The 16,370-nt window shown below is 38.1% G+C and overlaps 1 protein-coding gene across 4 annotated transcripts in view; it reads right to left on the bottom strand.

Moving 5' to 3' along the window:
• The window catches only part of LOC131143743 (uncharacterized), a 28,681-nt gene extending 12,595 nt beyond the window's left edge, over positions 1-16,086 (bottom strand). For 2 of the 4 annotated variants that reach the window (XM_058092025.1, XM_058092027.1), the window contains exons 1-2: positions 15,833-16,086; positions 4,746-4,846 (exon numbers count right to left, since the gene is read on the bottom strand). In XM_058092025.1, coding sequence (XP_057948008.1) covers positions 4,746-4,846; positions 15,833-16,021 — 290 coding nt within the window. In that variant the 5' untranslated portion in view covers positions 16,022-16,086. The remainder of the gene's footprint in view (positions 1-4,745; positions 4,847-15,832) is intronic. The other 2 variants (XM_058092028.1, XM_058092029.1) reach the window with 1 other exon arrangement.
• Positions 16,087-16,370: the final 284 nt, after the last annotated feature.

Raw genomic sequence — 16,370 nt, 5'->3', positions numbered from 1 at the left:
TATATATTCTACCTGCATTCTTGACAATATTAGAAGCATAAATAGACTTGTTAAACACTGATCCCCTTGAAGAGTTGACTAAGAAGTTTATTATGTCCCTTCTCTCTTAGTTCTTTCTTGTATCCCTCATTAATGGATATTTGCTTCATCTTCCCTTCTTTCCTAATGTATCCCTTACTCTTTGGATCAAGAGTAAAATACAAATCTATAGGCCCTCTTGTTTTGGTTTCTTCAAGGTGAGATGAGGTGACCTAGATAGGTGGGAACTTCGACTTCCACCACTAGACATTTTCTAACCATAAGAGTCAATTTCCTAAACTTCACCCTCTTCATCTTCACCATAACAATATATAACATCAAAATCAGGCAACAACTCATTTTATTCCTTGTCTACTTCTTTATTCAACATATACTCTCTAACCTCCTCACAAACATGAGCTTGGCAGTTGGGGCATTCTTTTACATTTTGGAATCCTCCAACAATATGTTGTTCTGCCCAGAATGCTCCTCCCTTTGCTACTTTTCAACAAAAATTGCACGTCACATTATTTCTATTCTTCTTATCATCCAAATGTGCATACTTCCAGGCAGGAACTTTCTTTGCAGAGACTTTGGAATCCATCTGAAACTTAAATGCAATGGAAAGTAGGCAGCACACTATGAAGTAGCCAACTGTTTACTATATTTACAACAATTTTGTACCAAAAAGGAGGGGAAAAAAAGGCTCCGAACTCAGTCAGTCACCAGAAAGCAGTAGCACTGATATAGATTCCAGACAGAGGTTAGAAGAAAAAGAGGAAGAAGAACAAAAACAAGAAGAAGACTCAACAAGCAACTGAGCAAAAGCTTTCAATGAAGAAGCTTTGAACCCTGCCAGATCTTCAAAGACGATGACCTTTGAAGAAGAACTAAAGAAAAACTGAGCAAGAGCCTTCAAACTTCACAGAAGATAACCTTCAAAGATGAAGCTTTGAACTTGCTAGGACTTTCACAAAGCTGGCTTACTATTGTTCTGCCAGGGCTCCAAGTAAAAGAGTGAAAAAGGAGGCTCAATACAAAAGGGAGATAAGTCATGCCTCATTGTGCCTATGGCTTCACTGCACCTCTGCACCTCGGTGCGTCTAATGCAGGTAACCTTACCTCAGCTTTCTTGAGGCGCTAAGCAGTTCACTCCTCTGTGCTTTGTGCCTAGGTGCACCTCAAACAAGCTTTTGACTACTAGATGGAATTGTTGTAGGATAAGAAGCGTGCATTTGGATGGATCATTTCAACCCAACTTGGAGGCCTACGCCAACAAATAAGGTTAACAGATTATTGGGTTCTAAACTCAAATGTGCTTAGTTAGTAAGTTGTTTAATTATGTGTTTAGTTTGTTTTTGTTTTTTTGATAATAAAAGATGCATTAAGGTAGAGAATGTACAATCAAGACGAGGATACTAAATCCTCAAAAAAAAAAAAAACAAAACAAAACAAAAAAAAAAAACTGAAAAAATTTTTTAAAAAAATACAGAACCAAAAATAGAAAATAGCAACTGCCAAACTCAGCCGAGAAATCCCCTCTTTAAACCCTTCCCATCATAGTTCACTGAACACACAATTTAGCCAATTCCCTTGAACCCTTTTTACCCTGGATTTGCCACCATCAAGCCTGACTTCATTACCTCCTTTGATTAGACAACATGAGGCCCAAGTCATCCAACAACCTCCAAGTTTCAACGCCCTTCGCAGCCTCTCAGGAATTTCGTCTTGAGCAGGAGTGGGCAAAATCCCATCCTTTACCTTTTTAACATCTTTAGGGACCTCCTCTTCAAACAAATTAATACCTTCTAAACCTTCTAATGGAGGAGGAGGCACATAAATTAAATCTCCCAGATGATCAATTGAAGAATCGGAGGAATATCTACACTATTCCTAAATATGGTCCAATAATAGACCTTTTCTGCATTCAAAATCACTACTCATTATGCTGTCTTCATCCAAAAACATCTCCCCATCTCTTACTTTCCTTACTCAAATTTGCCCCCTTTTCAGTTCACTCTTCCTGTATAGTTAACATACCTATGGAATCTCTCTTTCTAATTTGATGTGTTTTCTCACAAGAAAACTCTCACTTATCTTTAATACATTTCCTCTCTCCAAAACCCATTTGTATTTCCTTTCGAGTTTCAACAAGCATGTACCTTACCACTCTTCAATTTATTAAAACAGACTCCCTTTCCAACTTGATTTTACATTGAACCAAAAATGAAATCCTGATTCTCAAACTCATAAGAATTAAAATTCTTAAAACCAGGCTCCCCCCTTACACTCATAGAGCTACCCCTAGTGTCATTTCCTCCAACCGAGGAGAAACAACATACCGATAAAGCCTTCCTCCTTTGGTCTCCTTCATTTTACCTTTATCAGAGCATGCCATCGAAGATGTTCTTGGAAAAAGAACAAAATATTAGATCATTTTGTACACCATTCGGAGATAGATGCTGTTCGAGGGTCATTGATGCTCCACGTGTCTGTTCCAGGAGCGTGTGTCTCCTTCCCCGCCCCCCCCCCCCCCCTCTTCCCTCTTGTACACCATTTGGAAACGACACATGCATTGCTATGTCACATGACACACACGGAGCATTCCTCTATGTGTATTTAGTTTGTTTGTATTAGGATTATGTATTTTGTGTGGGTTGTTAGTAATTTAATGCAGTTTTTCAGGGGCATATGTGTAATTTCATGTGTTAAGACATAAGAGGATTTTTTTATAAATAGAATGTAAAAACCATGTAGAAAGAGTTGTTGAATTTGAATTAAGAAAGTGAACTGTGTTTCCCCCTTGTATCTCCTGTCCCCCCCTCTTCCCTCTTCCTTCTTTCCCTATCCTCCCTTCTATGTCTCATAACTGCAGATCATTGATGTTGCCCCTGCATCACTAGGGTTTGTTGAGATGATGAAGATGGCCAGAGTGTTTGCAGATCATGTTGGACTTGGGCCAGCTACTTGAAAAAGATGGAGCTTGTTTGTTATCAAAGCTAGGCCAGTCACCCAAACAAGCCCATGTGTAGAGTAAAAATGGCCAGATCTGGAGCTTTCTTTGGAGAGAAAGGAAAGCACTTTTTCTTCCCAGTGGGGCCAACCTATTGAACAGGCCCATAACCTAAAAACTGCTAATTAAGCCAAGGAGTCAGGCTAACCATGGAGCTGATCAGCTTTCAAATATGGATCAAGGGGTTTCTAACTTTCTATGAGTAGAGTTCTGAGTAGCAGAGAGGCCCAAAAGTCCTCCTCTGGCAATACTGGCCTAAGGGATACGGGCAACGAGTAGGGGTGTAAGCCAAGACTACTAGTGAACTACTTGGGCTCGATTTAACTTAATTCTACTTAACTTCAAGTCAAGTTTGAGCCACTCGGGTGGCTTAACGAGTCGAGTTCGATTTTTGCAATGCAACTCGTGATTTTAATCAAGACAAATTGCGTTTTTTAATTTTATTATTGTTATATTATATAAGTTATATGATATATTTTCTAACTTTCTATGTGAAGGAGTATAAGCGTCGATAAGCAAGCAAAGTGGGGAAGGTAAGTAAAGTTTGCTCATTAACAATTGTATGAACTCAATTTCAGAATTGCTCTAAGAGCGAATTAGATAAAAGGAGGAAATCAGATCATAAGGAAAAGAAAAAATTGTGGGGGACGGGGGTGTATTTTGGAAGAGACAGCGAGTATGATAGCAGGTTTGCTTGTGACAGTGGCCAATTGATGGATGAGATTCATGAAAAATGGATTATGTTTCTGATTCTTCTGACTCTCTTGGGGATATTCCTTATGTGCCGCCTCCTCCTTTTGAAGGTTTGGAGGATGTATCTATCTTTGGGGAAGAGGGATTGCAGGGAGACTTGGCTGTGACTAATTAAAGTAGGGATGAGTTATTACCTGCTCCCTGCAGGAGGTTAATGTGCAGGATACTAGTGGCCGAATACTTTTGTGTACTATGTGATTGTGGCTGGCTGATCCTGGAGGGAATGATTGGATGGGGCTAAAAGAAAAGCAACTAAAGCTCAGAGGGAACTAGCAAGATTAAAGAGCTCTATCAAATTCAAAGTGCAGGGCTTAAAGAGGGATTTTCTAAATTAAGGGTTTGCCAGTTTATTGTTTGCTTTTATTTCCTTTTGTATTTTTTCTTCTCATGTTTCTTATGATTTTTCTGCTATGAGGATTTCTTATCCTCTCCTAGATTGTAATTCCATCTATTAATCTTTCTTTATATAATTTCTTTTCATATTAAAATATATATATATATGAAACATAAAAAGAAGGCATGGGTGAATTTGTAATCAACATAGAACACCTTGAATTAAGCTCTTAGTCAGTTGATTAATAGTAGCAGCACAACTCCTATGTTTTCAACAGTCATTAGATGAATGATTCCACGGCCACACAACAAGCATGTTCCTGGTTCTGATAACTAGCTAAACAGATGGTCGACAAATTAATAAAATCATAAAACTAAAGGGTTAGCAGGCCAAGTTTCAGGTCAGACTCTGACCATAATTTTGCCTATTTTTTCAACCAAAATGACCAGTCACATCTGAGACCATTTAAAATTATAATAAAACACAACACACTCTGCACAATTAAATTGTCCGAACTTATTGCAACATTACTGAATGAAGGAGTAGCATTCTAATGAGGTGGATAGGAGTGATAATAGGAGAGTTTCAAATGAAATAAGAAAAGAGAGTAAAAGATAAAAGATATACCGTTCTTCAACAGCATGAACAAGATCTGGTTTCAAACGGCAATCAACAAATTCCTCAAATCTCTGTACTTTTTCCTGCCGGAAGCTGTCCATTTTGGCAGCCTATTATGGAATTTAATCAAATTCAACAGCCTCACAAGTCACAATTATGGAAAACAAAGGAATACCCCTTTTTATTTGAAATATAATTTAGGATATCATGTCAGGAAATTTCAAATATAAATTACAATATCATGTCAGGAAATTTCTAAAGGTAACATAGAAAAATTATTATATATATATATATATATATATACATACATGTGTGCGAGTGCACGCACGTATGACAGAAACAAATTAATCAATACTGCAACTTCTCTTCCAGCATTGGGACCGTATTAATCAAAAAAGTCATCTTCTACTTCTTCATTGAAAATACAATTACTTCAAGTGAAGAAAATATTAAGAAATGTAATATACGTAAATATATATATATATATATATATATATATTAATGTAGTTTTGTGAAATCAAAAGCATTCATACCTGGTCAGTGTTTCCATTTTTTTTTTTTTTTTTTTTTTTTGGAAAACCTAAAAGAGGGAGAATCAAGATTTCAGCATACTCATTGGCTTTTATTGGTTTACAGGAAAAATAAAGGGCAGACAGAAAGGGTAGGGAAGGGTGGGCTTTAAAGATGGGTTTGCTGTTTAACCTTTGCGCCTTTGAACTGGCCTGGGTTGGGATTTAAGGCCGCATTAGCATTTTTCAACCTGGATATTCTTCTTTTTTGGTCCATTGGAAGCTGGAGTGGCCGTGTTAGCATTTTTCAACCTGGATATTCTTCTTTTTTGGTCCATTGGAAGCTGGTGGGCTACACAGAGGGTGGTAGCTCATCTTCCATCCCATGCCCCTTCACATCTTCTCTCAAAGTTAAAATTGTAGACCCCCAAGGCCCCAACCCAAGCTCCAATGAGTCTTAACCATTGGGATGTTCCATAAGGGACTGAGCCCAAGGGATTCTTAGGACAAACTCTAGATACCCCAATTAACGCAGCACAAGTAACTAAAGCATCCTCTTGCCCCTAATAATTTACTTCAGCATGACAGTATCTCACTGGTGTCATCATTTCGCACCTTGAACGCAACAGACTCTGAAGGGTACTCTCAAAGTCTTGGGTTGAAGTGCCTCTTTCTTAAAGATGTAAGCACTTGACCTTACTATCCTTATTTCCTCTATGCCATGGCACTCAAATTCACAGCGACTGTAAGCAATATTACACTAACTTTTTTTTTTTTTTTTTTAACCAAAATGGTGCTATTATAACTTTAACTTATTGAAATAGGGAAGATTTGAAACTATTTATAAATCTGGGGATATCCTCATCTTCTAGGCCCATGTAAACAAGTTCAGGATTTACGGTGAAGAGAAGCAGCCCTGGGCCCTGAAGCAGAATCCAATTATCACTGATGCAGCGCAGAGGCCGATCAGGGCAGTAAAGGCAATGAGGAGGTGGCCAGCGCCGGAGAAGAGGATAAGGATGAGCATGAGCGAGCAGGGCAACTCGTAACAGGCAAAGAAGATTTCAGAGTGAATCCGAATGCAGCCAGACCAAGTGATGCATGGGCAGCATCAAGATTCAGCAGCCATGGAAAAATTAGGGGAGAGTTAGAAAGGGGAAGGGAGGAGAGAGGAGATACCAGGGGGAAAAACTCAAGTTCACTTCCAATTCAAATTCATCAACAACTAACTTACAACATGGCTTTAACATACTATTTATAAGAAAGCCTAAACACATAAAATTACAGACATACCCCTAAAACTACATGAATTACAAACAAATCCATGCTTTACACAAATATTACAAACAACCCCCAAATACACATAATCCCATACTAGTTAATATTAAGCATACATAATAAATTACTAACTAAACCCAACAATTCCTTAACCCATTTTTTTATTATTCTCCAACATGGCTCTTCCCAAGGTCATGCTTCTTGTCCTACATCAACTCTCTCCCAGTTAGAAAAAATTCGGCCTCAAATTTTGAAATTTTGGAGAATCAAAAGGGAGAAGCAAGCTTGGACTTTTCAAAAGCCAGCAGTTGAATGAGACAAGAAACCATGTCCAATTGGCAGCACCATAGACTTGACTTGAGAATTAGCATCAATGAACTCATCGAAGATGACAAACTCTACAATAGGAATATATGAAAGATTTGGATGTCTTCAAACACATTCATTGCCTTTCTTGTAGTGTCTTCAAGTTGAGTAACTTTGACAGGATCAATAATCTCATATTTTTTGTCCCGGTTGATTGGTAGAGCAAGCTTCAAAATGGCTTTCTTTCCATTATAGTGGAAGATATGTGTTCTCATGTCCTTCATTCACACTTAGATCATCCAACCAAGGAGAACCACGGAATACATAGCCAATATTTATAGGTATGATATCACACCAAACTTTAGCCAAATATTCACCCTTGCAAACATGTATAGTAGAGTCATCAACCCAAGATACCACGTAAGGCTCTGGGTGAGGTTCCGGATGAAGCTTCATTCGAGGGACTCCATTTATGGAAACCACATTCACTGGACACCTTCCATCAATAATGATTTTGCAAACCTTCTCTCTGCATTTAAGAAAGGCGTTGAAGAGCTCGAAATTGTGCCCAAGATATGATAAATGGCATCCCTTTGACCTATAATTTGTCACTATGTGCTGAATTTATGTGTGTGTGTGTATATATATATATATATATATGCTGCAGCTTTATATCACCAACAGCCTTTTAACACAATTTCCCACAAGCCTTACGACCAATTTCTCAAAAACTATCTTCAATTCACCTTGATATTGATTGTCCTGATGAAATGAAACAAATTTCACGATGAAAACTCACAAATTACAGCAACAAAACCTGATTTCTGATGCTGGCAGTGACAATTCCTAGGGTTTCATGCCATTTTATCATGCTTGCTAACAATATATTATGTCTGCAATCAAAATATCAAGCTGCAGATCAAATTATCTTGGAGAGACTCAAAAATCACACCTGCAGGCAATTTCTCACAAGACAGGAAATTGCAGAAGACTCTGAGAGAGGACGAGATTCCGGCAATGAAACTTCAGGCAAGTGCAGGTCAGTGGGTGGGGAGCACAGTGGTGGTGGTGCTGTGATGCAAAAAACACAAGACGCTAGGGATTCTTGAATGTCGACAGCTGAAATCTTTTTGGCTGGCACGTGAGACTGTTCCGGTGATTGGAAGGCGATGAAATTGTAGGGTAAGGGGCATCAGGGTGTTCCGTCTTTGATGGTGTGTGTGGTGTTGCAGGATGGTGGCCAGAAAGTAGTGATCAAGCAAATGGGGACACGGCTGCAACTTCAGAAAATGTTCAGGAAGACAGAAACTTCGTTTTGGTGGGTTTTTTTTTTTTTTCGTAATACTGAAATTTCAGAACAGAAACGATGAGATGAGAGAGTAACAGAGAAAGAGAGATAATGGAGATAATGGAAGAAGAAAAAGGAGAAGAAGAAGAAGGGAGAAAAACAGAACATATAAGAAGGGAGGATTAATACAGAACAGAGAGTGAGAGAACAGAATAGAGAAAAGAAAGAAGAGAAGGAAGAAGAAGAGAAGAGAAGAGTGAGGGAGAATGGGTGGATTGAAAACTAGAGAAGAAGAAGAGAAGAAGAAGAAGAAGAAGAAGAAGAAGAAAAGGGTACGAGGGGGGGATTGAAATGGAAGAATGAAGCCGAATTTGGGCTCTGATACCCAAAGATGCTGGGGCAGAATCAAGGTTCTGCAGCCATGGAGAAATTAGAAGAGAGGAAGGAAGTGGAAGGGAGGAGAGAGGAGATAACAGGTGGGAACTCACGTTTACTTCCTATAGACACCCCAATTTGTCTAGGGGTCTAATATTACAAAAACTAAAAAATTTTATCATTTCTTCATACATAAAATAAAATAAACAAATACAAAAAAAATGCATAAAAGGGAAAAATGGAGGTGGGCCAGCAAAGTCCTCAATTTACAAGGATTTTGAAAATAAAGAAAAATCTTTTAAAAATCCCATAAAATTTTAGAAAAATATTTGAAAAATTCCAGAAAATTTTTACAAGGATTTTGAAAAATCTGGGAATGTTTTCAAAGAATATTTTCGATGTTTTTACTTGTTTTTTGTGTGGGTGTGTTCCAATGATTTCAAAAAGGGTAAATAAGTATTTCAGACCTCACATGTATCAGCTCTGAAGGGGGGTTTATCTAACAAGATCCCTTCATTTGGAGGTCTTATTAGACATTCCTAAAACACACTTTGATTTTCATTTTCCTTTTTTAAATTTATGTTATTTGTTTATTTTTTTATTTTGCTTATTTATTTATTTGTTTATTTTAAAGGAATTAATTAAAGACCATCAAATTCTTAGAGATAATTCATAATTAATTAGGTATCGTTCATAAAACAGGTGTGTACGAGGTGTTAGTACCTTCCCCTCACATAACTAAACTCCCAGTCCCAATTCTGGTAAAGCAGACTAAGACTACTGGTTCCTTGACCTAGAAATAGTCTAGAGACCAATCAATGAGTAACAAATAGGGTTCTAACCGCACCAAGGTAAATAATAGGTTAGTGATGACTCCATTCAAATTTCAATATCTATTATCCCTCACCATTCCGGACCTTTCTTTGGGACGTTGCGACACTTCCAATTCAAATTCATCAACTAACTTACAGCATGGCTTTCACATGCTATTTACAAGAAAGCCTAAACACATAAAATTACACACACACCCCTAAAACTACATGAATTACAGACAAACCAATACTTTACACAAACATTGCAAACAAACCCCAAATACACATAATCCCATACTAATTAATACTAAGCACACATAATAAACTACTAACTAAACCCAACAATTCTTTAACCCAAAATTATTCTTCAACACGGCTCTTCCCAAGGACTTGCTTCCTGTTCTACATCACCGAGATAGTTCCATATGCTCACTAGGGACATGCCTGTGCTTATGCTTCAGGTTGGGTACCAGAGGAGGTCCAAATTTGGCCTAGGTTGTCATTTGTCAACAGCATCCCTCTAACACCGCTATTATCGCCAGGAAAAGGATCAGCACGTTAATGCTGAAAAGCATCTGGAAGATGCTGTAGTCCTCTCACCAGAGCAGCAGTAAGATCTGCATGCAGAGAGAGAGAGAGAGAGAGAGAGAGAGAGACAGAGCAAGAAAGGGAGGCAGTTTTTCATTGGGGTAGTGAAGAGGCCACTGGCAGCATTGCTGGACGAACATTGGTGGCACTCATCAGGCTTGGCAGCCAGAGCTGGGAGGTGGCAGCTGACCAAAGGGGCAGGCCATGAGCGGCTGCAAAGAAGATTAGCACAGACCCCTAGGGTTCCTGTGAAGAAAAAGCACTGTTCACGTGTCAAAACCGAGTTGACCAGGCTGACCCAGCTGGGTTACAAGTTTGACCCAATCAGTTTTTCACAACACCCTTAGACTCTCTTGGCTAGCAAATATCTTTTCAACTTTTTTCCTTTTTGAACAAAGTTGCAAAACCTTAGTACGCTATGAATCACCTTCAAAAATATCAAAATCCTTGTTTACCAAATCCAACCTCTTCAATCGTTCTTTCTTTTCTTAAGGCATACATAACCCTAATTTGCAAACTCATCCACTTTTCAAAATTCAAGTAGGGTACCTAAGGCTACTTTCATTTGTTTTTTCAAAGTTCCCAACCAAAAGTTCTAAGGTTCTACAATGATAGCTCTTCAGCCATCCCTTCCATCCCAAAATCATCATTGTTGGTGTTTTGGATAGGGTGCACAATGAAAATATACCCTCACCTCTTTTTGAAAGAAAATTCTCTTTCAAATTTTCCTTCTTTTTGGACCACATCCAACCATAGAAACGGTTCTTAAAACAGATGCCATGAGGTGTCTAACACCTTCCCTGCACATAATCAGACTTCTGAACCCATTTCTCTCTTCGTAGACTACTAAAATTTTCATTTTCTTTTCTCTTCCCAAAAGATAGAGGCAACTCAGCTCTAGTCTTATTTCGATTCCTCCATTCTGTTTCTCACCACATTGCCTCAAACGAAATTTGACATCAACAACTTAGCGACTCTATTGGGGCTACACGTGTAATGTCTAGGTTGTCGTGTGATTGGTCATTTATTTGTCCACTTTTTTTCCCTCTTAGTTTAAGCTGTCTTCATCCTTTCTCTTTGTTTGCTTTGGACTTTCAAGAATGCTTTTCTTTAAATCACTAGTTGTGTTGTTGATAAATATCGCATGCTTGGTTTTTATTGTCTTCACATATGAAGTCGATCAACTGTGTTTGCTTGCTTTTTAGGGAGCAAGCTTTGAGTTTTGATGGGGGGGCGGGGGGGGGGAGGGATTTATATGCCCTTCACACACGTGACGTGACACTCACACACTCTAACCACACATATAACCCTACACCTTAGTTCACCTTTTTTAGGTTAGATAGAGGGGCAATTAGTGGTGGTGCCCATGACACATTTTTTTGCCCTCAATTGTATTCACAAAAGCCTTCATTCAAATTAGAACTTTCTTTATAAAAGGAGGTGATTGAGAGGGGAGGGCTCTGTTGTCCCTGTGTGATAGCAAGGACAGAATTGGAAACCTTGAGTCAGAAAAAGGAACCTAGAGCTAAAACTGTGGCACATTAGAACCACCCGTAAGAAGGTCGTGCATAGAGCCATCCTGATAGGCTGGCCTTGAACACAAAGCAAGAGTGCATTTCCTTATTGGCATGAAAACTTGATTGGCGACCTCAAGCTTGCATGAGAATTTTGTTTCTTGAGGTAACAAAAGCTTAACAATTAATTTAATTTTGTTTACCCTACTTTATCACGAATCTCTTTGGCCCACATCCTACTATATTATGGCTTTTTTGCTACAAAATATATACATATATAAGAGGTTGGGCCTTCAACAAAAATTACTCCTTTTTGACTGGTTGGTCATGGATTCGAGTTCAAGGAAACAACCTCTCTGCATAAAAGCAAGGGTAAGGTTGCGTACACTGTGGGAACCCTCCCCTTACCCTCACAAAGCAGGGAGCCCTGTGGCCCGAGGACGGCCTTTATATAAAAGGATGCCTTCAATTTTTGCAATGCGGGTTGTATTACTAATGTTAGTTAGAGTTTTGTTTCCTTTTTCAACCTTTGGTTGAAGAGATACAAACGGCCAACACAAGCTACGATACCATTGAACATAGTAAAGTCACCATTTAGGAAGAATCAAAGAAGCTTCAAATATAAGAGGGTGAATGCGTACTCACCTCACTTTGTTAGTACTATGCCCTATACGAGCCAAGATCAAGGAACGTCAAAATGACAAGGGAATTACTATAACTCTTGGGACAGTTGCCTGAAATAAAAGCAAGAGCATTTTAGGCAAGCATACATTGAAATCATGAACTTGTTGTAAATATCAATTCAATGGACGGCGATTGACGTCCTAATCAAGTTCTAGGAGCCCCTCATATCGTTGCTTTACCATTAGCACCAGGTACATGACTCCAACTTTGTCATAGTATGAAGAGCTTTTAAGGATCCCAATGCCTGTCCAACGACGAATTTACCATCATGACTTGAAAAAACACTGTTGTCGAACGATTGATTAAAATTTTGGGAATTCAGGAAGCTCTAGAAAGAGAAAAGACCACAAAAGGAATCACAAAAGGGTGGTATTGGAACTTCCTAAAGCAGTATTTCCAAAACCACTAATAGGATGAAGATCCCACTTGCAAATTAAACAGCACACCCCTTGCTGTATAGGAGTTAGTTCTATTCCTCTCAACAATTTATATCGTGGATAAGGCAGCAGACCATGTCTTCTATCATAATGTTTTCCAAAGTCAATTCTCCCGTATATACTTCATTGTGGAAGTCCTCCATGGGTCCCTTTGATCAGTGTCAGGGGCACAATTGCCAATTCGCCCAGCTATGGTGCTATGACAACTAGGGCAAGCCCAATACATACTGTGAATCAAAGAATTAAGTGCAACCGAGTTCTATCATAACAAGAGTTTGAAGATCAAGTTAAAAGAAGCCCACCGCAATTGAGGCCAACTCACTGTGATAAAATGGTGGGGTTTGACCTTGAAGCAATACCCATATTGGCAGCAAAAGAGATAAAAAGATCGTTGACCTCTACATCTCCATTGGCCAGCTCCCCTTGTGCAATCTCCACCAAAACTAGTCAGCCAAGTAGCCCCAAGTCATGTGCACAAATTCTAGCCAAAGGAGGGAGGAAATGGGAAAAGCAACATGACGCCTTGAAGAAAAACTTCTAATGAGGAATCAGGGGGGTCAACTAGGACAAAAATAAAGCATTCAGCCAAACTCTTCTTTGCTGTTAAGGTAATATCTATGAATAGTCATTGATTCTTGAAAAGGGCAGAAGAATGGGACTTATGGGACAGACAATTACAGAAGTATAATTATGACACTTCAGCCTCATTATTCCATTCCACCTTTTAGAAAGAAAAGAACTTAAATCAAAATACTAAAATTAGCATGAACAATGCCATAAAGATGATGTTCAACCTATCCAAGTGAGCTGAAAGGGGAGAAAGCCTGAGGTTGACCACAAGGCAAATAAAGGGATAATGCTGAATTAGCAGCTGAGATACGCCAGCTTTGCACAAACTGTGAAGGAAAAGAGATCGAGCTACAAGAAGAAAACAATTTCGTCACTAGACTCATGGATAAGATACGTGCCTCCATATCAAAACTTTAAGCCTTGGAAAAACAAGCTTGTCTACCAAATGCAAGAAGAAAATCAGCAATTGATGCTCTAGTTGGAGGAAATTCGTATCTATATTGGCATGGAAAAACATCAAAATTGGGGCCGCATTGGAATGTAACATGAGGAGCAGCACATACCACCATGGTAATGGCATAAGAAGCAAAAGAGTTGTGGCAGTTAGAGGTACCAGTCTCAGGAAACAAATGCCTTCAGCTTTTCTCAAAAGATGTTACAAAATCATGGATATAGTCCCTAAATACCCAACATGATGTACTTTTTATCTTTTTTGAATAATCTCTATGTAAGAAGACTTTTTGGAAATATAATTTTTACTTTTAGTATCAAGCTTAGCTCAGTATGACTAACCATGGGCAAATTGTTAACAATTCCCATGAGACTCTAGTCTCTGCTCAGGTTGTCAAAATGTGTATTGTGGCACTCTTGGCTCTAAAGTATTTTGGACTGACAAAGGTAACTAAGATCCATGTGGGAACTTATCCTCATTTAGGAATCACCGTGTACACTTTTCTTTTGTTATGATTCTTTCTCCTCAATTATATTTTTTTTGGCATTTTAAAAATTACGCATCCCAAGAAGCCCCATTATCACACTGCTAGCAGCCCCATCATGACTCAATCAAAGTCATGCAATATGAACCCTCCAAAGTCAAGCTTCCACAACTAATCAAGTTGAGATGCTTGAAAGAATAGTGGCATATTTGATATAGTTAATCAAGGGCAAGACACTGATAGTTGACAAGGATCCCCTTACAATGCAAAAGATACCCGGCACACACCTCCCCCTAGTCAATAAATCAATTATTAGATATGTGATCTCTGCGTTTTTTTTTTTTTTTTTTTTCGCCTTTTGCTATGTACTCTCAAACATTAGAATGGGAGGGGTAGAGAATAACCCACACCTCATAAAGAGTTGTGAAATATTTATTTTCTTTAAGACTCCATTTTGATAAAGGATTTTCTTTGGAAAAAGGATATGAAAAAAAAATAAAAAGGGTTAATTCATTTCCCAATGTGTTTTCTTCTAAGACAACAACAACAAGCCCTTAGTCCTATTAGATGGGATTGGCTGCATGAGAATTTTCTTCTCACATCAAATACAATTAAGAATGAAATATTTTTAAAATTTGGTAAGAAATAAAGGAAAAACAAAATTTAATGATCTGTTAAATCAACTTTTTGTTCATCAATTTATTATATATTTATTTTCTTTCTCGCTTTGCTTGACAACTGAACATGAAATATGGATGCCTTCAACTTTCATCTCCTTCCCTAATGTTTTCCAAGTTCCAAATAGGGTCTAAGGGACCGTTTTAGGAAAATAATTTAAGTAAATTGATGTTAGTAAACATTTTAAGAAAAAATGAAAAATCATTTTTGAGCAAACACTTCAGAAAGAAGAAAATGTCATGCAAAACACAGCAGAAACAATTAACATAAATGGAAGCAAAATTGTGCAAAGAAAAAAAAAAACCTAAAAATAGCACTCAATAGAGCACTAAAATCAGCACCTAAACAATGCAAAAAATAAGGGGCTAAAATAGTAGAATAAAAAAATTACAGAAACATTCATCAAGGTACATCATGCAGACACTCATTATAGAGTCCATTGATTCCCCTTCTAAAGTTCAGCTGTTCACCATTGGATGGCATCTTAGCCAATCAGGCCCTGTCCTGAGACTTCTATGCTATTGGTCATTTCTAAAAAGAAACAGCCTTTTACTGTGAACAGAACCCACTGTCTTAGTAATGAAAAAATCACGGTACTAAGTAAACAAACCCAAAACACATCATCAGGGGCAGGTTTGTACGGAATTACTTGCTTCTTTTGTTGCATGCATTAAAGCATCATCAGAGTCATACTTAGAATCCTGTTATGCTCATGTTAACCTCAATCTTGCTTGTTTTATTATATGCATTAAAGCATCACCAGGAGCTGATTGTACCATTTTAATTTGCAGTTATATTCCTTTCGCTCAAGTTCTCTATTAAGGCATATTCATAAAATTGCATTCAATCGACTTGAAATTTTCTCAATTTGGTATTGATTGATGTCACTTCAGTGGGACATTTACACAAACAACTACATGGCGCGCTCACACAAAGGAGCAGAATATCTTAGATTTACTTCAATCCTAATTTCCCTAGAAGAATACTATGCAGAGACACACTAGAGGAATATGTGAATCCATCACAGACATGGGAAATTATCCTGAAGAAGATATTGGGAAAAAGAAACGACGATGACCCTCCAAGTGAAACTCCGCATAAGTTAGAAATAGAGAAGGGCACCTGTTCGCTCGGAGATATTGCCACTGTTCTGTCAGAGACCAGCAGCGCAAGGAATGCGCGGGGCTGCGAGTCGGCGAGAGCAGAACGACGGAGACAGACAACTGCCGTAGCGAGAGGGTTGTCGCGGAGGAGTGAAGGAGGCGAACACTCCCTGTTCTCTTTTCCAAGTTCCAACAAGTGAGAGGTCATGTGCTACGCACATGCGCATCGTGATTTAGCTATGAACTTCTCAATCATTAATTATACGATTAAGTACACAAGTAGAAACTAATGCACGGTATTCATAGTACACAAATTTAATTCATAATGAATATAAAATAAATGCAATAATCTATACTACTTTTAAAATGACAGTGTGTGTTTTCACATTGACGTCTTCTTAAAAATATTTATTTAAAAATACAAATTAAACATAAAAATTTAAATTCAAAATAAAAAAAGATAAGGAAAATATGTGTATGTTCACACCTCCCAGTTGGAAAAATTTGGTGCTATAATATCATATCATGTAGTTTTATATCACCTTTCAATTCAAATC

The sequence above is a fragment of the Malania oleifera genome, chromosome 12 (genome assembly GCF_029873635.1).
Source record: "Malania oleifera isolate guangnan ecotype guangnan chromosome 12, ASM2987363v1, whole genome shotgun sequence".
Taxonomy (NCBI): Eukaryota; Viridiplantae; Streptophyta; class Magnoliopsida; order Santalales; family Ximeniaceae; genus Malania; species Malania oleifera.
The sequence above is the reverse complement of the archived record's forward strand: the minus strand, read 5'-3'. Positions and strand labels throughout refer to the sequence as shown.